At 42.8% G+C, this 23,899-nt stretch overlaps 1 protein-coding gene across 1 annotated transcript in view; it reads left to right on the plus strand.

Moving 5' to 3' along the window:
• Positions 1-23,899, plus strand: part of ANKRD52 (ankyrin repeat domain 52) — a 67,730-nt gene that overhangs the window by 31,546 nt on the left and 12,285 nt on the right. Inside the window, exons 8-25 of the mRNA XM_072990865.2 lie at positions 4,384-4,596; positions 4,771-4,849; positions 5,613-5,727; positions 6,195-6,277; positions 6,822-6,939; positions 8,056-8,124; positions 8,675-8,815; positions 9,433-9,510; positions 10,505-10,616; positions 12,225-12,296; positions 13,453-13,654; positions 13,827-13,914; positions 14,979-15,096; positions 15,924-16,143; positions 17,107-17,194; positions 17,392-17,475; positions 18,878-19,023; positions 20,563-20,645. Coding sequence (XP_072846966.2) covers positions 4,384-4,596; positions 4,771-4,849; positions 5,613-5,727; positions 6,195-6,277; positions 6,822-6,939; positions 8,056-8,124; positions 8,675-8,815; positions 9,433-9,510; positions 10,505-10,616; positions 12,225-12,296; positions 13,453-13,654; positions 13,827-13,914; positions 14,979-15,096; positions 15,924-16,143; positions 17,107-17,194; positions 17,392-17,475; positions 18,878-19,023; positions 20,563-20,645 — 2,109 coding nt within the window. The remainder of the gene's footprint in view (positions 1-4,383; positions 4,597-4,770; positions 4,850-5,612; positions 5,728-6,194; positions 6,278-6,821; positions 6,940-8,055; positions 8,125-8,674; positions 8,816-9,432; positions 9,511-10,504; positions 10,617-12,224; positions 12,297-13,452; positions 13,655-13,826; positions 13,915-14,978; positions 15,097-15,923; positions 16,144-17,106; positions 17,195-17,391; positions 17,476-18,877; positions 19,024-20,562; positions 20,646-23,899) is intronic.

Genomic DNA, 23,899 nt, shown 5'->3' on the forward strand with positions numbered 1-23,899 from the left:
TCTCTGTTTTACAATGGGTTTTGAAAATTTAGCTCCTGAAATTTTTGGAAATCTGGACCTAATTATTCGCAGAATTGTCTGAGAGAATGAAAAACATTATTGCATTCGATATACAGGTACGTAGGAGCTTATTTGGTGCTATGGCAAATAGTTGCTTTTTATGTGGACTAGCAGAGTTTCTGCACTGCAAGAATAGCTACCTGATCCTGTAGTAATTTACTAACTAGGCAAAATATCATGAATGTAAAGTGTTGGTGAACAAAGTTGGTCAGGTACCAGTTTGCCCTCTCTGCTTTTTAGAACTATAGGAATTTATTTGTTTGTTTGTTTGTTTGTTTATTTATTTATTTATTTATTTATTTATTTATTTATTTATTTATTTATTTATTTATTTATTTATTTATTTATACCCAGCCACTCTGGGTGGCCAACAAAATATATGCAACAATATTAAAACATGAGAAAAAATAAGTTAAAACATAACCAAATCGGGTACATTAAAACAGATGGTAATGAAGGTGGTAAAAAGGGGTGATGGAGAGGATGGCAAAAAGGATGGTAAAAGGGAGACCAGATCTTAATGCTCCAGGAAAGCCTGGCGGAAGAGCCAGGTCTTCAATACTTATTTGAACCCATCCAGGGAGGGTGCCAGGAGAATCTTAATTGGAAGGTTGTTCCATAGGTGGGGGCGGGGGGCGAGAAGGCCCAGTTTCTTGTTCTTTCCCTCCAAGCCTCCATCTGGGTCAAGGCCCTCAACTGCCCTGCCTGTGAAGAACGGATATTAAGGACAGATCTGGCTGGAAGCAGGTGTTCTGATAGGTACCTAAACGTTTAGGTCTTTGAATGTTATCATCATAACCTTGAAGGGCGGCCAGAGTGGGGAGATGTGCTGGAATTTCTTCACCCCAGTTATTAATCTGGCCACTGAATTTTGGACCAGTTGAAGTCTCCGCGTCAGTCTCAAAGGTAGCCCCACATAAAGAGGACTTCAGTAGTCTATTCTTAAGATTATGAGGGCATGAATCATTGTTGTGAGTGCCCCATGTCTAGACAGAGACGCGGCTGGGCAATCCTCCAAAGATGGAAATGGGCTGCCCGGACCACAGATGCCACCTGGGTTTCCATGGTGAGATCCAGGTCCAGGAAGATGCCCAAGCTGCGAACCTCCTTCTTCGTGGTAAGAGTCACTCCCCCAAAGGAGAGGGAGTTTCCCAACCCACTGATGCCAGGGCCACCCACGTGCAAGATTTCTGTCTTGTCCAGGTTCGGCCTCAGTCCATTAGCCCTCATCCACTCCAGAACGGTCCCCAAGCAGTGTTCAAGGGTAGGAACAGCTTCCACTGCAGTAGGAAAAAAGGAGAGGTGGAGCTGGGTGTCATCAGCGTACTGATGACACAAGGCCCCACAACTCCGGATGACCTCACCTAGCAGCCTCATATAGATATTAAATAGCATTGGTGAGATGATCAACCCCTGCGGAACCCCACAGTTGAGGATCTATGGAGTGGAAGTCATCTCGCCAAGCTGCACTCTCTCTGGGGTGGACTCAGAATTGTTTGTTCGGGCTTGTCTTATCAGTTGTTTGTACCCATACTCAGGGGTTAGTTCGGTCATTACAAAAGAGATTCCTTTGCATGGCCATGCTGTTTTACATTGACCTTTCTTTCAGACTTGGTTGGACAGCTGTCTAATTACCAGTGACTTTTAGTAAACTGCTGTCCAAGCCTCATTTCTGAAGTACACTGTACCTTTTCAGGGTTGCATTTTCTACAGTCCCCTTAATTATCTAAGCACTCTAATACATACAACATTTCAGCAAAGTCTGGGGGAAAGGATGGCTGGAAGTTTTACCTGAGAGAGCTGCTTTTTCCACATCTCATCTGTATATGTCTTCTCAGAAAAAAAAACCCTGTAGAGTTTAGTGGGATGGTCTCCCAGATAGATTGCTAGAAACTTGAGAACACAACTCCCTTCTCTGCACTGTTGCCAGCCTTGTGAGAAATACTAGAAGTCTCTCCTTCCCAACGGAGGGTGAAGGTGTTATGTGGAATCCTCCAAGATGTAAATTAAAAATCATGAGACAACTTGTGTTTTCTTATAGAAGTTATGAAGAGTTGGTAGAATGTGTGCTATAGCATTGTGTTTGAAAGTTGAGATGTAAAAATAAGACTGTAATCTAAAACACCCTTTCGTGGAAGTATGTATTATTGAACTTGGGTTTATGTTTGAGTCGAGGTATATAGATGTGCAGTGTAATCTTCTTACTACTTTATCTGTACAGATCAGGCAAAGGCAAGCTACCTAGGGTGATGGCTCTTTTTTATTTATTTTTTTAAAGTCATTATTACTAGCAAATTATACATAAGATTTCATTAATAAAATAACCCCACAATCAGCCCACATGAAGAGATCAAAAGATTGCAGAGAAGGTTAGTTCATTGTGATCAATTGAATAGGTATTTCTGTAGATCAACACAGGATGCAGGAGAAGTATCCTCTTTGAGTTTATCCTCAGTGCCAAGATCCCTTCTTCACAGAGCCTGGCCTTCAATAAGTTCTGTTTACCAGATTTTGACACACAGTGAGACGTAGTAATATTGTTCATGCTCTTCCAATGGTCTTCAATAACCAAACTGGCAGATTAGCAGAAAATAGAGATTAGCTAATGTAATACATTTGCATTTTCCCCTTAAGACAATGTCAGCAAATCAGGAGAGAGGCTAATTACATTTTTTATTTGTAATTCTCCCATTACCTTAAAAAAATGGAAAAAAAATTGATCCATGGGCACAACTACTACATGTGGTGATATGAGCTGTAACCCTGACAGCGTCGCCAGCACTTGCGGCAACTTATGATATCAATTTCATTTAAATTTCTGGATGTTGTATATCACCGGTGTATTAATTTGTAATTATGTTCCCTGAACCTGATTGATATGCTCTGAAATACTGATTTATTCTGCACTGGCTCTCACATGTCATTCTCAATGCTTGTTTCCAGATCACTTTCCAAAGTCATTTTGAACCCCTCCTTAAGGTCATATGATACCAAAATAAGAACGTTATATAATTGGGATGCTAAGCCCACTTTCTGGCCCTGGGCTGATCTTATCAAAGCTTCAAAGGGAAGAATCTGTTGATACATTAAAAAGACCCTATTTTTAAATTTGCAGCGCTATTATTTTACAAAGCAGTTTGTAGAGTAATCCAAACAGAACCTTAGAAAACTTCAAAAAAGGATGTGGCAGAACTATGAAGAAGAGGGGGAGGGCCTTAGAGTTACAGACTATAATAACTAAAATAGAACCTTGGCCTTTCAGTAGTATGTCTCTTAATCCCAAATACCTGGGGACTAACAACAGGAGAAGACAGAAAGCTTCATGTTCTCCTTATGGATTTCCCAGTGGGTTGGCTGTTTTGGAAATGCTCCACGGTTCTCATCATGTTTAGCTCTTGAAATCCATTAAAAAAAATAAAAAGTCTCTGCTTTGAGAAATTTTCTTTCCAAACATTGACAGCAGCAAAGGCAACAATGAGGAGAGAAGGGAGACAGCACAAGCAGTGGGAGGAGATGTTGTTTTGACCTTGGGTTCTTTTATGTGCTTCCTCCTTCTGTCTCTGTCAGAATAAGGGAGTTTATGGTAAAGGCCAAATTTCAGGAATGCACTTGAGCGGTGGTGGAGGACTGTGACCTCCATTTTGTTGGATACCTGTTCCTGTTAGCCGTAACCAGTATAATTAGTGTTCCAGGATTTTGGAAGGATCATAAATTCCCAGCTCTTGATTTGGAGGCAGGTGGGGGTATTTAATGAAGACCTTTAATTTGTGCACATCTAGTGCTGTAGCAAGGGGAAAGCTGTGTCTAACATTTTGACTCAGTCACATAGTTCAAATGCTGCTCTCATATTTTACATGAAATTGGTCAAAAACCTGGTACCTGGTGTAATAAATTGCATTAGAGTAGCCCATTGAATCACGGCGGATGTGATGAGTCAGTTCCCTGAAAGTTCTGTTGATTCAATCGGGCCTACTCTTAAGTGCAACTTACTGTAGCATAGGCAAGTCTCTGTTTACATTGGCCATTGTTTGTAGACTTGTCTGTTTCAAATGTTTATGTTTCCATTTGTTTATTCATGCTACCTTGCGAGGGTTTTCAAGATGGGATATAAATCCTCTGAATCAATGAAGACAGGTTAATGTGAGCTTTTCTGGAAGAGAGGACAGACTTGAGCGGAATAGCTTGGTCTGTCAAGCAGCCATTGAATGTTTGACCAGAGGCACTTGGGTTTGGTGTGTTGGTTGCTTCCTTCTCTGACCAGGTCCTCTCTCAGTCTCCCATATGGCTCACCAAAATGCTGTATGCAAATGTTTGTTATTGTAGATTGATGAACCAAATTCCTTTGGCAACACTGCACTTCACATTGCCTGTTACATGGGCCAGGATGCCGTGGCCAACGAACTGGTTAACTACGGCGCCAATGTCAATCAGCCCAATGAGAAGGGCTTCACCCCCCTGCACTTTGCTGCTGTCTCCACCAACGGAGCCCTGTGCCTGGAACTTCTCGTCAATAACGGAGCAGACGTGAACTTTCAGGTATGTCCAGTTGAGTTGGATTCGGTCGGCCTGGAGACAAGCAGGTGGAAATGAAAACCGCTTTCACTTCCCAGTGGGATTTAATTGGGGGGGTGGGGGTGGGATAAAGGCTGCTTTTTATTATAGGTGGTGGAGGAGGCATGCATATGGGCTAACTTGCTTTTGTCTTTACAGAGTAAAGAAGGGAAGAGCCCTTTGCACATGGCTGCCATTCACGGACGGTTTACACGCTCTCAGATTCTTATACAAAATGGTAAGTTGTGAGCTGTTGTTTGTGCTCAGTATGTGGGAACACAAGGAAAGCTTCTTCCTTGTCGTTCTTCCTCTTAGTCCATAGAATGATTTTGTGTACATAGTCCTTCATGTGTAACTGTGCGTATTTTACTTCATTCATATCTGTTAAATCCAGTCTGCTTATTGATTTTACTTATTCATTGCATTTCTATCCCATTTGCCCTGCAATGAGTGCAGAGGAGCACGCAAGCTCTCGTCCTCTCTTTGTCCTGACAACAGTCCTGTGAGGTAAATCAGGCTAAGAGGCTATGACTGACCCATGATCCCCCTGTGAATTTCGTGGCAAGTTGCATTTTGAACAAGCTGTTCCCAAAACACCAATTTTGAAAGTAAATTCTGTACTAGAAACAAATTTCCATTCACTATAGAAGATTTTTAATTACTTTTTTATGAATAAAGCAGTTGCATTATTCAGTAAAAAATCATATTTAACCCTTTGGACTTCTCAGTTGTATTTCAAAGCATTTCCACCAGAAGCCTTAATTGGGCCAGGGTAAATTTACCTCCTCAGTATTCTGAAGGCAAGGACCAACACAAGTGACTTATCTAAAGCCGCCAATGAGATTAACAGCAGTGACAAAAGGACCAAGAGGCATTTATAGTTACAGTACACTGCTTCATACATTATTGACATTTTCCTGCCAAACCACAACTGCCCATTTCTTCTGTCAGTTTGAAATAAATAGCAAAGAAAATAAATAATGGGTTGTGCTTGCTTTTAGGCAGTGAGATTGACTGCGCTGACAAATATGGCAATACCCCCCTTCATGTTGCTGCTAGATATGGCCACGAGCTGCTAATTAGTACTTTGATGACGAATGGTGCTGATACTGCAAGGTGAGGACCTGTTTCTTAAGCTTGTGTTTTAGAGGAAAGATGACTACACGTCCATGTTGAATTTTACATATGTTGTGTTACCACTCTTGGTACATATAAGCAGACTGAATGCTATGACAGATGGGTGTTTGGTTTTGGCCTTTTAAATGAAATAACCAACTGACCTTTGTTACCAGTTGCAGATGTATTATTTAGACATATGGTTCTTTGGAACTGCCTGATACAGAACCAAAAGGGGTAAACAGGGTTGATTTTACTGGCAGGGGCTAACAATCAAATCTCTGTTTCTTCCGACCCATGGGTTCACTGTGCATTTAGGAGGAACATATTTATTTGAGTGACTGATTGAGTCATATACCACCCCATTAGTGCAGGCAGTACTCTGAGCAGTTCACAGGTTAAAACTTAAAATCCCATAAGGTCCCCCCATTATCAACATATTCATGCCTCTTTCTTTGTTCTGCCAGGCGTGGGATCCATGATATGTTCCCCTTGCACTTAGCTGTTCTCTTTGGATACTCAGACTGTTGTCGTAAGCTACTTTCCTCAGGTATGTAAACAACACATCCTTCCATTTTCTCTCCCTACCGCTATTAGATTGTTGTGCATCTACTATGGTGTAGAGTCATAACAATCTGGTCATTTTTGTACATGTACCTGAGCAGGCCATCGAGAAAACTTAAAGGACGGATATATGATATTGGCATCAAAACCTTGGACTGTTTTAACAATAAACATAAAATGGACATAACCGGAAACCTGTGACCTGTTTACACAACTGGCAAATGCCTGCTATGGAGGCCAGTGTGGCAGGAGAAATTTGAATAAGGGTGTTTGTTGAGGTCTTCCTCACTGCACAACAACTAATGCAGCTCAGAATGCCCACTGATTCTGAAGGCTTGCACTTTTAGGCATTTGTCTGCATTTATTCATATCAGTGTGCACTACTGGTATACATGTGTGTATAAGGAGGCTGAGTGAGAGTTTTGGGTATCTGAATTCCATCCCAAATGGCAGACCTTCTACAGAATTTGTGGACAAAGTAAACTAAGCCTTCTTAAACCCCACTTAACATGCCATCTCCTCATTCACAGGTCAGTTGTACAGCATTGTCTCCTCACTCAGCAATGAGCACGTGCTGTCTGCAGGCTTTGATATCAATACGCCAGATAACCTCGGGAGGACCTGCCTCCATGCTGCTGCTTCCGGAGGGTGAGTAGTAAATTATCATGTCATTTTAACAAGGTACTGCTCAGCACTGACCTGTGTGATAATGTTTCCCCATTACTCACTTCCTATCTTACTGCCTCCATTAATTTATAATACAAAAAAAAGGCAAGTTGATCATTTCTATTCAACATTTCGTGTGTGAGAGCAGGAATCATGCTGTAATCAAATTGAGGCTCTCCTTATCTACTGTGTTTACAGAGCAAAGACATTGGGGTTCTCTGTTCTCTCTGCACTTCATAAGGCTGTGGGTTACTCTTTGATCTCACAGACATCAGCAGTATTAGTCGGATTGCCTGTGCATAGCAATCATTGTTGGTCACTTTTTATAGTAATTCTGTCTCTTGGCATAAAGGTATAGTGTTGCTGGCAAGTGTGCTGTCAGTCAAACACTTTGCCCTCAGGGTATAAGGATCTGTAACAGTACAGTGGTGCCTCGCTTGACGAGGATAATCCATTCCAGCGAAATCGCTGTAGAGCGAAATCCTCGTCAAGCGAAATGAAAAAGCCCATTGAAATGCATAACCGGTTCAGTGCGTTCCAATCGGCGAAATACCTCAGCGTCCAGCGAAGATCCTTCATAGGGCGGCTATTTTCTGATACCTGTGCAGCAAAAAATCCGTCTTGAACACAAAGGGGAGCCATTTTGAACAGCCGGCGACCATTTTGAAAACCTGACGATCAGCTGTTTTGATCGTCGTAATGCAAGGAATCGGTTCCCAAAGCAGGGAACCGATCATCGCAAAGCGGATTTTTCCCATTAAAACATTGCAATAGCAATTGCAAAAACATCATCGTGAAGTGGATTTGTCCTCAAGCGGGGTAATCATTAAGCGGGGCACCACTGTAATTACTTTGAACTTGAACTGACAGATCTGAAATAGCTTTGCTCACAAAGTATATAGACATGCAGGGATTCCTATTTGACACTAAATTCAGGTCTTTTAGCAGTGCACCCATCATGCTGCCCAGTGGTACCATTCTGGATAGGACGTCCAGCCAAAAATGTTTATTCAGGCAAACCCAGTACTCTTGGTTAGTCATTGTTTCTTTATTCAGTTGCACTGAGTGTTTCCTTAATTTTCTGTTATCTCTTTGTAGGAATGTTGAATGTCTTAATTTGCTGTTGAGCAGCGGAGCTGACTTGAGGAGGAGAGATAAGTTTGGAAGGTAAATTTTGAACACTTTCCCTTGTCCATATGCAATAAAAAGAAGGGGGAGGAAGGCAGATCACTCTTAGTCCTATTAAATCCAGTGTTGCTTTTTCTGAAACCCCATAGCTGGAAGGAGCAGGAATTGATGAACATTGCTTTTTCTGTTTGTTGATGCAATGCAGTGATAACAAGGGCCACCAATGCACAAGGTGTGATATCAGCATTGGAAGTGGTGAGACCTGAGTTATCCTTGGTCATGGACTGCTAATCCTTGGTTCTTTGCCTCTTAAGTGATATTTACAGTACTGCCATTTGAAGGTTGTTGTGAGGATGAACACGAAAAAATGAAAGCATTTTTTATTACATCAGCATTACATTATAAACAAGAACTATATTTCAGCCTGTTAACAAGCTAGCCCTAGTTATATAAATAACTTCTTTTGACCTTGCATTGATTTAACTCATTTTTCTGTATTGTCCGGAAATGTCTCTTCTTGTATTCCAACTGTTAAGCAATCAGCAATGCCTCATGATTTCTTTCTTTCTTTTTTCCCCTTCCCTCCTAGGACTCCTTTGCACTACGCAGCCGCTAATGGCAGCTATCAGTGTACAGTGACGCTAGTCACTGCCGGAGCCAGTATTAACGAAGCTGACTGTAAAGGCTGCACCCCCTTACATTATGCTGCTGCTTCAGACACTTACAGGAGGTAGGAAAAAGGGGTGAAGGGGCTTTGCCTAGCACGGCAAGAGTCAAGAGCGGTTACCTTGCCATAAATACCCACAAAACAAATTGCCTCTGCCCCCCCCCACCGTAGATCTGTGGACAGAGGATCAGTTTAGCACTAGATGTTCCATTAATGAATTTGAATAGACTTTCTGTTTTACTATTTAGAATGCTTTCTGAGACTTCCAGCTAGCTGAAGTAAATTGTGGTGAAGTTTTCAGAAACCAAAGTCTGAAAACGATCAGCATTTTGAAGCTCTTATTACCTTACTGCTTTTAGAACAGACTGAAGGCTTTTTAGAACACTTTTCCTAAGTGGTGTAGGACTGTCGAATAATGAAGCTTCTGACCCTTAGTGCCAGATTTTTTATCAGATCAAAACTGGTAGGTGTAAATTTGTAAATGAAGCCTATAAAGAGACAATGGTGCCATTAGGCCTGATGATACTGGCTTTATTCTGATTACCAGATTATAATCTGTTGTTTTCACTGAACATGTGTACTAGTGCAGGATTTCTTGGAAAGTATATGCTTTTTCATGAGGTCTGCCACCTCATCTATTAAAGTCTTAGCAAAACTGATCTATGTTTCTGCTGTTGCAGAGCCGAGACTCATTCAGGAAACAGCCATGACACTGATGAGGAGCCACTGAAGGAGTCACGACTGAAAGAGGCAATCTTGTGAGTAATTCATCTTGAAATCTCCTTGGCATTCAGCTGTAGGAGCTCAGTTATCTCCTTGTTCATTTTATCAGCCCGAGCAGCAGATTAACTTTTTACTTAATTGGTGTTTAGAGCCATGAACATAATATTGGCCCTTGTTTTGAGACCTGTGTGGGGAACCTTTGGCTGTTCAGTAGTTGGGCAGGACCCTCTGCCATAGGTAATTTGGCAAAGTACCCTTTGCTGGATAGTGTTGATCCTTATGTCTCCTTGTGTTATTTACTTCTCTCGTCTTTAATTTGGAAGCTGATTATTTTTTAAAAAAAAAACACTTTAAAAATTGTTGGAATTGTTTCTTTATTTTTCTTACTTGTGCCTGGAACAATTCTTGAACAGATTTCTGGAAATAGCCCAGATGTCAGTGTGACCTGGAGATGGGTCTTAAATTACTATGCCAACATCTTACGTTTTAGGGAATGAGATGTCCTACTAGTGGAAGGGAGAACACAGGAATCTTTTTCCCCTTCTCAGCTGAAATCCCTGTGTTGGGTTGAAAACAATGTTTTATTATAAGTTTGCAGTAAGCTTATCTTATTCTGTTGCTAAAGGCCTATTGCAAAAGTAATGCATACTGTACCTACTTCTGGTTTTCACAATTTGCTGGCTGCCACTTCTGCATTAAATTGTGTAACTGGGCACATGCTTTATAGTACCACTGGAGGACTGTGGACCATATAATAAGACAGCTGACAAGCTGCCCTCATTGCTTGTTTGCTTGCTATTGTGTGGTTATGTAACACAATAGGATTCTGGCCACCCTGTTTTTATAATTTTGCCCTGATGCAGAGCATTTCTTTCTTTAGCTGTTAAAAAAAGTGACTTGTATGGTATTGGCTGTGAGACATTTTTATAACAAAGCAAGGCAAGGGCTGTATTCATATGGAGGAGGTTGTGGGGCTCCATATGTACATGCGGTTCAGTTTCTGACCTAATCAAAATGTTTTTGCTTCAGTTGTTTAGAGTTTTTACTGGATAATGGTGCTGACCCATCTCTCCGGGACAAGCAGGGCTACACTGCTGTCCATTACGCAGCTGCTTATGGCAACAGACAGAACCTTGAATTGGTAAGAGTTGAATGGGACTTGGTAGAATAGTCTTGAAATTTTGGAGGTAAGATCAAGCATTAGAAGACTCTGCAGATATTTCAAAGGGTAACACTCTGGATCCCAAGTCTATAGTAGAATTTTCCGTTTGCTAACTGAAAGACAGTCTTTGCCAAGTGCAGGGGCTACTGAGCACCTAGGTCCTTGTGCAATATTGAGAATTGTCCTGATGAGACACTTTATGTTGAGTTACAACAGCCAGAGGTTTAGTGGCTTAATAAGCCCCGAGGAGCCAGACACTAAGCTCCAAGAGCACAGACAGGCTTTATTAAATCAGCTTTCAAGTAAACTAATTTACACCATGGATCCGGATACACCTTTAGTGTCTGGCCAACGGACAATTCTTCATCACCTCTAGGATCAGTGGATGGGATGAGAATCTTAGATATCACAGCCGTTTCAAATGTGACTCCTATCGTTGTTTAAATCAGGGTCCATTTTGGACCCTAAAGCGATATACCCATACCTTTATTAGGATCAACTACATACCAGAAAATAGCATATGCTTTTGATAGCTCCAGATGATTTTATCAAGGAAAAAAAAACAGGTTTTGGGGCTGGAGAAGTAAAAGAAAATCTAAAGCCTGACTTGATGTCAAAGTCATGACATTAGCATGGCTAAAGGTCTTAAGGTGATGTAGATGCTAACCTTGCAGACTTCTGGCTTTGACAGTGACCCACAGTTGTTATTTAATTTTCCCCTCCTCTGTCCCCAGTTCTGTTTTTCTATAGTGTCTTGCTTGATGAAGAAATCTAAAGGTCTGAAAAGCCTATGAATTTGTTCCCAGAAAATTTATTGATTGACAGTGCATCGAGGAATCTTGTGTTGGGCCAGCAGAGTTTGAAATCTCTCTGATAGTCTTGGCCTTTTCCACTTGTCCTCTTCTCTTCTCCCTGAAACACCTCCCCTAGCTCTTCAGGGTGTCTCCCCCCCCCCAAGGCTCCTTCCTCCTCACCACCATGAAGGCTCCTGCCTTCTCTTTCACTTGCCATCCAACCTGCTCCTGCCTCCTGTGGCATCTTTTTTATATCTCCCACTTCCCAAATAGTTTCCCCTACTTCCAGGGGGCTTTCTAAGTTGGGTGAGTCAGGCACACCTGCTGAGACGTCCCCTGCCCTTTCGGCTGGTGACGCCTTGGTTGGTGTTTTGCCGCCCTTAGCCCGTTGCTCCTCCTGCTCTGTCTCCCCTGCCAAGGTGGCCACCTTGTTCTCCCAGGGACCAGGCCTTTGGCTGGCCTGTCTGCCAGAGACACCCTCATCCCTGTTCCCGTCACGGTTGACAAAGTAATAAATTTCACTGTTATGTTGGAAAAATGCCTTCCTGGTCAGGGCACAAGATTGTGGTTGTCAGGAAGAAATACTGTATTGCATACTTAAGCTGGTATCATATCAACCTGTTGTTCTGTTTGCTATTCCTGTGATGCCTTTGTGGTTTGCTGAAACACTCTTTTTTAGCTTAGAAAAAACAATAGAGATTCCTGACACCCTTTTTCTTGGGGATTGCAAAAGCAAGAAGAGTTGAAGCTTTTTTTATAGTTGGAGATGGTCATTGTGCTTGTTCAATTCCAGCTCCTGGAAATGTCGTTTAACTGTTTGGACGATGTGGAAAGCACCATTCCAGTCAGCCCTTTGCACTTAGCTGTAAGTATATCTGTCATAAACTTTGATTTGCTGTGGTTGAGGTGGCATGTATCTTTTAAAAACTATCGAGTTACTTTAGTTACCTTTTTTTAAATAGTGAGAAGAGAAAACCTAAAATCTAGCCAAACATGGGTATGTTAAATTATGTGGAGTTCATTGATGCTGCAGTCCTATATGTGCATAATGAATATAACCAACATTTTGGGGTTCAGTGTCACCAATATGCAGACGATATTCAGCTCTATCTCTCCTTTACATCTGAATCTGAGGAAGCTGTTTCGGCTGTAGATCAGTGTCTGATGTCAGTAATCGACTGGATGAGGGTGAATAAACTGAAACTTAATCCAGACAATTCGTCTCTGAGCCTAGAAGCCCAAGTTTCAGCAATGACCAGGAGTGCCTTTGCACAGTTAAAACTAGTGTGCCAGCTGCACCTGTTCCTGGAGAGGTCTGGTCTGACCGTGGTGATGCACGCCTTAGTTACACTCTGACTGGATTACTGTAATGTACTCTATGTGGGGCTCCCTTCAGAAAGTGTTTGGAAACTTCAGCGGGTCCAAAATGCAGCAGCCAGATTTCTGACTGGGGCTGGTCACAGAGTTCACAGTTCCCCTGGCTGCCCATCTGTCTCCGGGCACAATTCAAAGTGCTGATTCTAACCTAAATGACTTGAGTCTCAGCTGTCGAAAGGACTGCATCTCCCTTTATGCTTTTTTGAGCCTGCACAAGTGTTAAGATCAACAAAAGTGGCCTTCCTCTTGGTTCCACCACTTTCACAGTTGTGTCTGATGGGGCCACAGGAGAGGGCCTTCTCTCTTGCTGCTCCCAGACTTTGGAACTTCCTCCCACAGGAGGCCAGGCTGCCCCTATCTCTGCTGTCCTTCCGCAAGCAGGTGAAGGCTGCTTGCCTGAGTGGGACTTGCTTATGGATGGTAGTGCCTTGGTGTTGCTTTTATTTACCATCTTTTAGTGTGATATTTTATCCTTTTTAGTAATTGTATGCTTACTGTTTTTGGCTTTAAACATTGTCTTTTAGTGATGGAAGCTGTCTTGGGTCCCTTTTAAAGAGAAAGGCAGGGTAGAAAATATTTTAAATAAAATAAACAATAAGTAAATAAGCCTCACAAAACTAACTTAATATTGCTGTTGTGCCCAGGCCTATAACGGTCACTGTGAAGCCCTGAAGACGCTTGCCGAAACCCTGGTGAACCTAGATGTGCGGGACCACAAAGGGCGGACGGCTTTGTATCTTGCCACGGAGAGGGGCTCCACAGAGTGTGTGGAGGTGCTTACCAGCCATGGTGCTTCTGCTCTTGTGAAGGAGAAGAAAAAGAAGTGGACACCCCTCCATGCTGCAGGTGAGAGTGTGACACTTCCTCCAGTGCTGTTCCCAGGAGCACATCATGAGCCCTCACTGGCTTCTTGCAGAAATGGAAATTTGAGAAAGTGCTACATATTCTGTGCATAATCTCTCTCTCTCTTCTCTCCCCCTCCCCTTTTTTTGGTCTTTCCTCTTGTGCTTCTTTTTAGCTGCCTATGGGAACACAGATTCCTTGCATCTTCTCATTGACAGTGGGGAAAGAGTCGACATCACGGATGTCATGGATATCCATGGACAGTGAGTTTCCGCTGCCTTTTATATGCGAGGCCTTCTGCCCGTTTGGAGGCAAGGAGTCCTTCCAATCCCATTTATGAGCAGGGCTGATAATTACTTGGTTCTCCAGGGGTGTCCTCACTGTGACATAAATAACTGTTGAGAGGAGCACATGACTAATCCATAGAAGGTTCTGAATCAGGATAGATGTCAGCATCTTGAAAGTCTTGTGCCTTATTCTGAACAGGTATTGGCCCAGATGATTATGAAAATACACTTTCAAGGGCTAGAAGGCGGTCAAGACTTTGAAGGGCCCTTCTTACCTCTCCTTGATCTAACAAAACTTGAAAAAAGAATGGTAATTAGTAAAAAGAGAGGTAGGCATAGGCGGAGCTGCTTAACTTGCACAGATGAAATTCAGATTGCTTAGCAGAGCTTCAGTTTAAAGAAGATACAGAATACATATAGCCCTGCCTCTCCTCTCTTGGAGCTAAGTATCCTTCAGATACGATGGATGGCAGCTTCCAACATGACCCTGGGGGGTGATGATGGAGGGTGGTAGCTCCAAACATCTGGAAAGCACTATACTAGAGAATGATGCTGTGGTGCAAATCCCTGGGAGAGAATGCCTTGTTCCTTAATGTGAAAACAAGCACCACAGTAAAGGGCCTTGCCATTCTTTATTCACTAAAAGCTTTCTCATCCAACACTAACCACCGTGGTCGTCCCTTTTCTACCAGTTAGTTTTCCTGTCTCTCCAGTAGTGCAGGAGCCTTATTTTCATCTCTCCCCATTTTAAAACCTGCAAAGTGCCCAGAACGTACATTGTTACTTTACTCCTGGCTTTACAGCTCTCCTTGTTCTCGCCTTTGAAGTTGTAACCCCCCCCCCAACCTACTGTTTAGAATCAAATGCCCTCCCGACTTTGATTCTTTTCCTTGTTCTGAATCCCTAGGAGGTTCTGTCTATTCTGCAGTTCTGTAAATATAGCAGTGGAGGTCCAAAACTCACTAGAATGTCATTGAGGCTGTTGGACGTATGGCGGGATGAGTTGTGCAGTACTTGAGCTCTTCTTGCTTTCTTCATAGAACCCCACTGATGTTGGCGATCATGAATGGCCACGTAGATTGTGTCCACCTCTTACTAGAGAAAGGATCCACAGTGGATGCAGCAGACAGGAGAGGCAGGACTGCACTGCACCGAGGGGTAAGTGGAACTAGAAGGTTTGAAGATTCAGATGCTGCCGAGCGTTCTCCAGATGCTAATTACCGTCCTTAGTTATTCTTCAGTCATTTATGTTGAAAATGACATTACATTCTGAGAATATTCCACGGTTCCAGCCAATCACTCTGTGCCACGAGTCCTTCACTGGACATTCCACATCTTCGTCTTCTTCATGTTGGCCAAGTGATTCCTAAGGACGTGTTTGTAATACCTTCCTTGAATGTTTGTGAGGAGCTTTGTATGCTAGACAAGAACAGCTCAAACTACAGGAAAAGAAATCCCATCTGAACATTAGGAAGAACTTCCTGACAGTCAGGTAGTGGAATAAGCTAACTCGAAGGGTGGTGGAGTCTCCTTCTTTGGAGGTTTTTAAGCAGAGTCTGGATGGCCATCTGTTGGGAGTACTTTGGTGGATGTTCCCGCATGGCGGGGGATTGGACTGGATGGCTTCAGTGGTCTCTTCCAACTCTGACTTTCTCATCAGCCTGTGTGGGAAGAGAGATTCATCAGAATAGGCCAAGGGAGCAAAGGGAGGTTACAGCCAGACCCTTTTGTTGCTTAAAGTCTGAAGATCTACTGTGTCGTGTGGATTATTGCTCCACAAGAGAGCCTTCCCACACCAAAACAAAATGACACTTGCAGGTATGGTTTCGTGGATAATGTTTTTCTGCCCTTTTTCATGTGCCTCAATTGAAAATCTGCCTTACACAGATCTTGATAAGAGTACAGGAGGCAAACGCCCCATTGCCACCCTCTCTCTGAAAGCCTTCCTTTCAGCTGTAACATCACTTGCTGGTTTATGCTCCTAGGCTGTGACTGGCTGTGAAGACTGCCTGGCAGCCCTGCTGGACCATGATGCCTTTGTATTATGTCGGGATTTCAAGGGCCGAACCCCGATCCATTTCGCCTCAGTCTGTGGGCATTCCGAAATCCTGAGGACCTTGCTGCAGGCAGCGCTCTCTACTGACCCTCTGGACTCTGTGGTGGACTATAGTGGCTATTCACCAATGCACTGGGCTTCTTACAGTGGTAAGAATTGCTGGGCTCCATGCACAGTTCCCATTGTCTTTGCCCATGGCAGAATCAACCGGTCCAAATAAATGGTTGTTTTAGTAATCTCATGTCAGAAACATATGAGACTTAAATGCCACAATATGTAGGACAGGAGTTGCTTCTCTTAGTCATCTTGAGCATATTGATTTCAGCCGACAGCAGGGCAGAGTATTGGATGGCATCATAATCCCCAAGTGGATAGAAAAATGTAGTTACCAGGACAGAATTTCCAGTTATCGTAGTGAAAGGCATAGGGCCAGACACTTAGTGGAGAACCAAACTTGCCAGATTTCCCCATTCCTCTTTATATTATCTCCTCTCAAACATTTTGGTCCTTAGTTGAAAAATTACAAATTGTTCAGCTAAGTTACAAAGAAATTTTTATTACCTGGTTTCATTTCCCCACTTCATGAGAGCAATCCACAAAACTAAGACTGAGCACAAGGCTCTCTCTCTATAACATGCAAATGAAGAGCTACATGGTTAAGTGATTAGAAACAAGCCAGGCTTCATAAGTCAAATTGGTTTAAAGCTGACTTCCACTCCTGACTTCTTCACAAGCATTTATTCTTACGTAGTCTTTGGTTCAGCTGTCGCAGGAAACAGTACTTAGGTTCAGAGTCTCAGCTTGTTCTGCAGCTCTCACAAATAAAGGAGTAAAACAGCTGGGAAAGGATCCTGCTTATTCAGTCAGACATTTGTCTTTCTCTAATATGTGAATGGAGTCTGTAATGCAGTCTGGCATTGTTAAAACAAGTCGCAGGAACATATGGCCACCAGTTTCTCAGGTTTATGCCTATTTTGGTGCATTTGGCAGGCTTTGAGGGGCATGAAAAATATGTCAGTTTGGGCAAAGGCATCGAGATGCTGCTTATAACAGTGTCACAGAAGTTAAAAGTCACGTGATGGTTTCTCTTATCTTTTTCTTCACTTTGCTAGGGCATGAAGATTGTCTTGAATTGTTACTTGAACACAATCCATTTGCATACCTAGAAGGAAACCCCTTTACTCCATTGCACTGTGCAGTGTAAGTTACTTTTGGTCCTTGGGATGTGGTGTGCACTCCTTTGTACATGAGTGTGTGTGTGTGTGTGTGCATAGACAAGGGGAATGTCAAATCAAATGCAGAAGTAGCTTTTTGATTTTGTAAGGAGAAGCTCCTTGGTGCCTTTCTGGACAAAACATGTTAACTGCATTGCTTCTTGTACTTTCTCCTGCCTACAGAATTAACAACCAGAATGGCACTGGTGAAATGCTTGTGGAAGCATTGGGTGCCAAGATTGTTAATAGCAGAGATGCCAAAGGAAGGTAAGTGAAGGAGCAGTCCCGTTCATTACCTCTAGGTGTCCTTTCTCCTTTTGGTAGCCATCTGACATGACCTTCCTGGGTCCATTTTTGTTAGGAAGGTTCATCTCAAGAAACGGCAGAGAGAAATTGGTGAAGAGGAGGATTGTGCACTAATAGAGGAGAACTTGGAACAATCTGGGAAAGCTGAGCTGTGGGAGGTATCAGGACAGACAAAATGAACAACTTATTCAAAGCTGGGACAGTTTAGCGTTGGAATTCAGCACCATAGGAAGTAGCAATAACCACCAGGATAGGTATCCTTAAAAGAAGGTTGAGTTGTTTCCTGAAGGAAAAGTATGCCAGGAGTTGCTTGTTATGCTGGGCCTATGTCACCTGCAGGATCAAAGGGACGCTTGTTGTTGTAAAACTTGAGTGGGAGGGTCCTGTTTCACTCCTCTCCGGCTTGTTGGCTGCTCCCTGGCCAAACGGATAGGTGAGAGAGGGGATGCTAGTCTAGGTGGGCCTTTTAATCTGTTCTGGTAAGTGTGTTTTTAATGATGCCATGTGGTACTTAAAACGGGACCTACTTTCTTAGGTGCTCTTATGGTGTGGAAGGATTTGACTTATTTTTCTACTTTGCTGCTACCAGATTCTTAAGTTAGGAACAGATATTACAGGCCATGGGTGACTGCCATCCAACCAGTAGTTTAGCATTTCCTCCTTCCATCACCAGGTAATGTATAATAAAACAAAACCTGTGACATCATTAGATTTCTCCTTTTTCTGACCCTTTTAAGTGGCAACCCATTCAGTTGTGTGAGTGTGGAGACGTGGCATGTGGGGATGTGTTTATATTGTAAATGTACTAAATAATGGTAAACAGAGATTGGAAGCTATGGTGCTGCTGTTTTGGGGCAGCCAGCCTCTTCTGTAATGTCTGCCTTCCAGCCTTTTTATTTATTTATTTAAAACAGTGAAAGGCTGCCTTCCAGGATAAAAGGCTCCCCTGTGTGGCTTCTCTAGTTCGGGTGATTAGGCAGCAGGGACTATTGGGCTTTTGTACAAATGAAGGGGTTCGTAGAATTGCTTCCAGACTAGTGTCCACTACGAGGAATTGCATGGTTGGTCATATACAGTTTGACAGGCACTGTCCAAAACTCTGTTATGAGATTTGTATAGGTATGTATTATGCCCAGCACTTAAGATTGCAGTGCCTTAGGGTGCGCCCTTCATGAGGAGAAAGTCATGTCCTCTTCCCATCGGAGTGTTGGGAAATTGTGACAGCCCTCAGATAAAAGAAACTCCTTCAAGGATTTAGAAAGTCTCCTTGCAGTCCTGAGCAAAAGGTTTTAATTAATAGTTATAGATTTCAAAAGCATACAGTGTGCATTTTAGCTAAAAGTGTTTCCCGTTTTCATTCCAGGACCCCCCTTCACGCTGCTGCCTTTGCAGACAACATCCATGGTTTACAACTGCTTTTGCGCCACCAGGCTGAGGTAGATGCAACTGACCAACTGGGAAGGACCCCTCTTATGATGGCGGCTGAGAATGGCCAGATGGCAGCAGTTGGTATGTCATGAACCGACCTTAGTATCTGTCTCCTCTCTCCCCAGCCCCGCCAGATTCTCTTGTTTTGAAGGTATGGTTTCTTTGTCACAGTCTTGAAAATGCTATAAAAGAGAGCAGAAAATGCTGGAAAAAGTTTTGAAATCCAGATGGTAGGAGATGGGTGGTGAGACTTGTATTTGGCTAAGCTTCCTCTTGCCCAACCCATTTTCTATTGTTATTGGCTGGTTTGTTTGTTTTTGTGGTTTATATTCATGTTTTTGAATGATTTCCAGCAGGTTTTCTCTAGTTTAAAAGTGTGAACAGAAAGAGAATATCTGTACAGGTTCTGTTTAGGTCATGGGTGGAGAAATGTGATTCTCCTTTCAATTTTAGCTTATCAGCTACAACTAGCATAACTGATGGGGCAAAATTATGAGAATTGCCACTCAGAAGCATCTAGAAGGCCACACTTGCCTGCTGTTCTTTATATGTAGTTTCATTTTCTCTTCTGAAAACTCTGAGATGTTTCCTAGGCAGAAATCAAGATTAACCCTTGAGCTCACATGGTCTGTCTCCCATTCCACTCAACCAGAAATGACTCAAGGTAGTTTCCTGGAAGAAAGGATCCAGATATTTTCCTCCAACTCTATGGTGGAAGAAGTATTGTTAGTTTCCATTCTTGCTTCACACTTCTGTTACGTGATATGGTTTACCTCATTCTGTCTCATTGTAAGGCCCAGCTTACAATGCTTTTGGTGTGAGAAGAGATGAATAGTGCAACCGAGCAGGTCTTCAATTACTTGAGTGCAAAATCACCTCAGATTTTAGGTGGTGAATGGGGAGAAAGAGAAACAGGATGCTAAGATCAGATCCTTGTTCATCCCTTGGAAATGTCTGCTCAGTACCATGGTCTAGTTATATCTTTCTTTTCAAGACAAATATTAGCAACCTAATTATGCAAGTCGTTCATGAGGGGTAAAGTTGATTGAAGTGTGCTTTCATCTTCAGCATGTCACAAAAATCTTATCTCCCCCCCCCCCCATGTTGTAACAAGTAAAATTAATGAAGTGGCACAATTAGGGTCTTTTGAGGAATAAGTGCATTTTTCCCCTCAAAAAAACAGAGGCAGAAAGGATTCCTGTCACAAGACTGTGCAATGATGGTGTTCTGAATATTTTATGAAAGCCTAATGGAAAAGGCCCAAGAAGCTTAGATTCTCCTGCCAACCTAAACTGGACCATTTTAAAGATGATGCTTAAACTTAGAAATGTATTTTCCTTTGCTTTTTGCCTTAGAACTAAACACAAAAGTTCTGATTCCGAAAAGAATGTTTGAAGCTTGCCTTCCTGCATGTGTGTCTGTCTGTGTGTGTGAGAGAGAGATTGCTTAGTTGTTAAACTGAATGTCTGCTCCATTTAGTTTTGCTGCCTATTTGATTTTTTTGAAAAATTAACTTTTTTGAAATGCTTCTGTTGCAAAAGACAGGATTTAGCTACTTTAAGTAGTAAATTAGGTGGTGGTTTGTTCTACCTCTCACTTTGCTTCTGTACCTGTTTTCAGAGTTTCTGCTTTATAGAGCGAAAGCTGATCTAACTGTGCTGGATGTCAACAAGAACACAGCTCTTCACCTGGCCTGCAGTAAGGTAGTGTATCTGAAGATGAAACTGTGCAGGAGAGATTTTTTTTTCAGTGTTTCTCTCAAATGTAACATTGGGAAGGATCCTGTACCATTTGGATTGAAAAATTGAGTTATTGGGCAAGGCCTGCTTATCTTCATTTCAGACAAATCTAAATTCTTCCTTTTGAACAGTTACTGAGATCAATAAGTTGGTTAATTGTGATTGGTTCATATTTCCCTCCAGTTGATGTTTGTTGGCAAAGAGCATTGTGAGGTTATAGATTTACATGAATTGAAGACGATAACTGGAAAGTATGCCATAGATGCAGAAGCCTCCTTTGTCATCACCTGATACTTAAGTGAACAGTTTTTAAAATATGTGAGCAGTGTCTGCATAGAGATGTAAAGTTTCCACAAAACTTTTGATTTTTTTTTCTGGGGGAAAAAACATGAGCTTTTCCCTGTTTGTTTCCTGGGGAAAAAGGTAATTTTTGGAAATTTTTCTTCTCTGTGTCTGTGTGACTATAAGGACTTCAAACTGGAAGCAAAGATTGTGATAAACTCAAAGCTAAAGCTTTCTCAATCTAAATTCTATGCCAAAGAAGACCTCTTGATGAATTTTTTTAATCAGGCACAATCTTTTTCCATCCACCTTTCTTTTCCCTACCTGCCTTGGGATTTGCATTTTACCTGGGTGTTGCAAAGAACTGAATCAGTTTAAAGTTGTTTCATCTTCATGGTCTCTGTGAATGCACACTAATGGGTTTAAATCAGAATAAGCTTTATGATACGTTCGTCAAGGACCGCCCCCCCCAAAACACGTGGTCCGCCCGTCCTGCCAATTACTTCAGTTCCTTTTTGCCGCCACTGAGGTCTCTCCTCTAGTTGAGCTCTGTTCGTCATTATTTGTTTAATCTGAGGAAAATTGGAAAAGACTTTCCGAGTGATTCTTCCCAGCTTCTATACAATGAAAGGAAAATTGTAAGAGACTTTTCGAGCATTTTTTTTTTCTATCGCCCTCCCCATTTTTCCTCCTCTCCGCCATTTATGCCCCCTCTTCCCCCACTTAAAAGGTGTGCTTCATGCTCCAGCAAAGTTCTCCTCAGAGTTGGTCACAATCTCTGTCTTTTTTGCCTGGGAGAGTCTCACCAGCTTTCTATTTGTCAGTTCTGCAAGAACTTCACTAAACAAGCCCTTAAACTCAGACAACAGCGTCTCAGCTCATTCCTCTGGGAACGTTTCTTGCTACCAGCTCAGACTATGGAACCATCCCAAACATCTCAGTCCCCTGAAGAATCTCCGGGTGCAGCTCTGACAGTTAAGTTGCTTTCCAAGACCAAACCGAAATCAAAGTCTAAATCTTCCAGTTCAGCAAAGTCCACCCCGGTACCAACCCCCCCTTCAGTATTGGAACACTGCAAATAAAAACAAAAACCCGAAAAAGTCTTCCACCGATTCTCATCAATCCAGACACAGGCCAATCCTGGACTTGAGACCACTACAAGACCAGCCTACAGTTTGCCTTGATTCTCCAGAAGAGACCGTTCTTCCTCCTTCTGGTCAACCACCATCTCCGCTACTGGCACAGTCTCCATCTGTGCTGACTTCAGCTGATGTTACCATCCTTCCTCAATCAGCACAGTTGAGCCCCAAATCCATGGGTTGCTCCATCTCTATTGGCAATTCCAAGTCGCTGTATCCCATACCCGACATATCACCACACAAGCAGTTAAGAAAGATGTGTCAGAGACGTGCCATTCTGATGCTGAGCCTGTACGACCCTTGACTCTAACTGGGTCTCTGGCATCTCAAGAGCCACCTACTCATAGAGCCACCACATTCTATGAGCCTCCACGGTATTATGAGCCTTCTCTTAAGCACTCTCAACAATGAGCATATCAGTATTACCAACCCGAGCTTGACTTCTATACTGACCCTAGGCATTCTCGACGTCAATACTACTACCTATCCGACGTCTCTAATTCTTCACCATCCACTTGATACTGATCATGGCGTCATGGTTACTACTACCATTCTTCGTCAGATGATGACTCCGTACCACTCCCTCCGGTACTGAAGTCCCACAAATCTCACAAGAGGACCCATCCTGAACCTCTCCAAGAACAGCCCATGGTACCGAAATGGTCCCAGACTTCCTCTCCAACAGTACCACAGGTAGCAGAACCCTCTGCTCCTTCTCAGCCTCGAGCTCCCTCAGTACAGGCAACCACCACATATGCTGGACCTCCACCTCTACTTCCCGGTGTACCACTCAGTCTCGCCGTAAGAAACATTCGAAACATCAATCTGTTTCTGTACCGGCCCAACACGCTCCTTCTCAGTCTCGGCCTGCTCTTCCGGAACCCCCTGCTACTTCCATCCCATGGTACCATCTCACTTCTCCAACTTTGTCTTCTCAATTATACTTTTCTGTTGCCTCTGACTCTTTACCAGCACAAGAATCCCCTCCTAATCTACCTACACCAGACTCGGATGTGGCTGAAGCCAATCCTCCTTCACCAACTGATGACTTATCCTGTTCTCAATTAGTTCTTCGAATTGCAAAAGCTATGAAACTAGATACTCAGCAACCTGCTCAACCTCAATCAGATAAAGTGTATGAGGACATCAGTGAGGAACAGACTCCACCTCTTAAGTATGAGCTTTATCCCTTCATTATTAAAGCTCACTAAACAAGCCTGGTCTAAGCCCTTCTCTGTTCCTCAAATGTCTCGCAAAGTCAAGAATCTATATAAGAAACATGGAGACGACACTGCCTTCCTATCCAAACATCTGCTTCCCAACTCGGTCATTGTTGATGCTACCCAGAACAGAGCACAAAAACGCTCTAATACCACACCTAATAACAAAGAAGGAAGGAAACTAGACATCGTTGGGTGTAGAATCTATTCCCTTTCCTCAGTTACCCTCCACGCTACCAGTTATCTTACAGCCATGGGAGCTTATTGTTATCTTTGGAATAAAGCGAGGCTTCAGGCGAATACAAGCCCTGTGGCCTCGCTTTCCACCAGGAGGCCATGGCCCTTGCACGTCAGGAATGTATTACTGGCAGACATGTTATTGAAGCGTCATCCAGGCAGGTGGCTACTGCTATAGCCCTCCGTAGACATGCCTAGCTACAATCAGCCCATATTTCAGATGACACTCGTATGAGAATCAAAGACTTACCGTTCGATGGTACTGGACTATTCAATGAAAAAACAATTACATACTGGACAACCTGCAGAAATTAAGAAAAGCAGCACGATCATACAACAC

The sequence above is a fragment of the Pogona vitticeps genome, chromosome 2 (genome assembly GCF_051106095.1).
Source record: "Pogona vitticeps strain Pit_001003342236 chromosome 2, PviZW2.1, whole genome shotgun sequence".
In the NCBI taxonomy this organism is placed as follows: domain Eukaryota; kingdom Metazoa; phylum Chordata; class Lepidosauria; order Squamata; family Agamidae; genus Pogona; species Pogona vitticeps.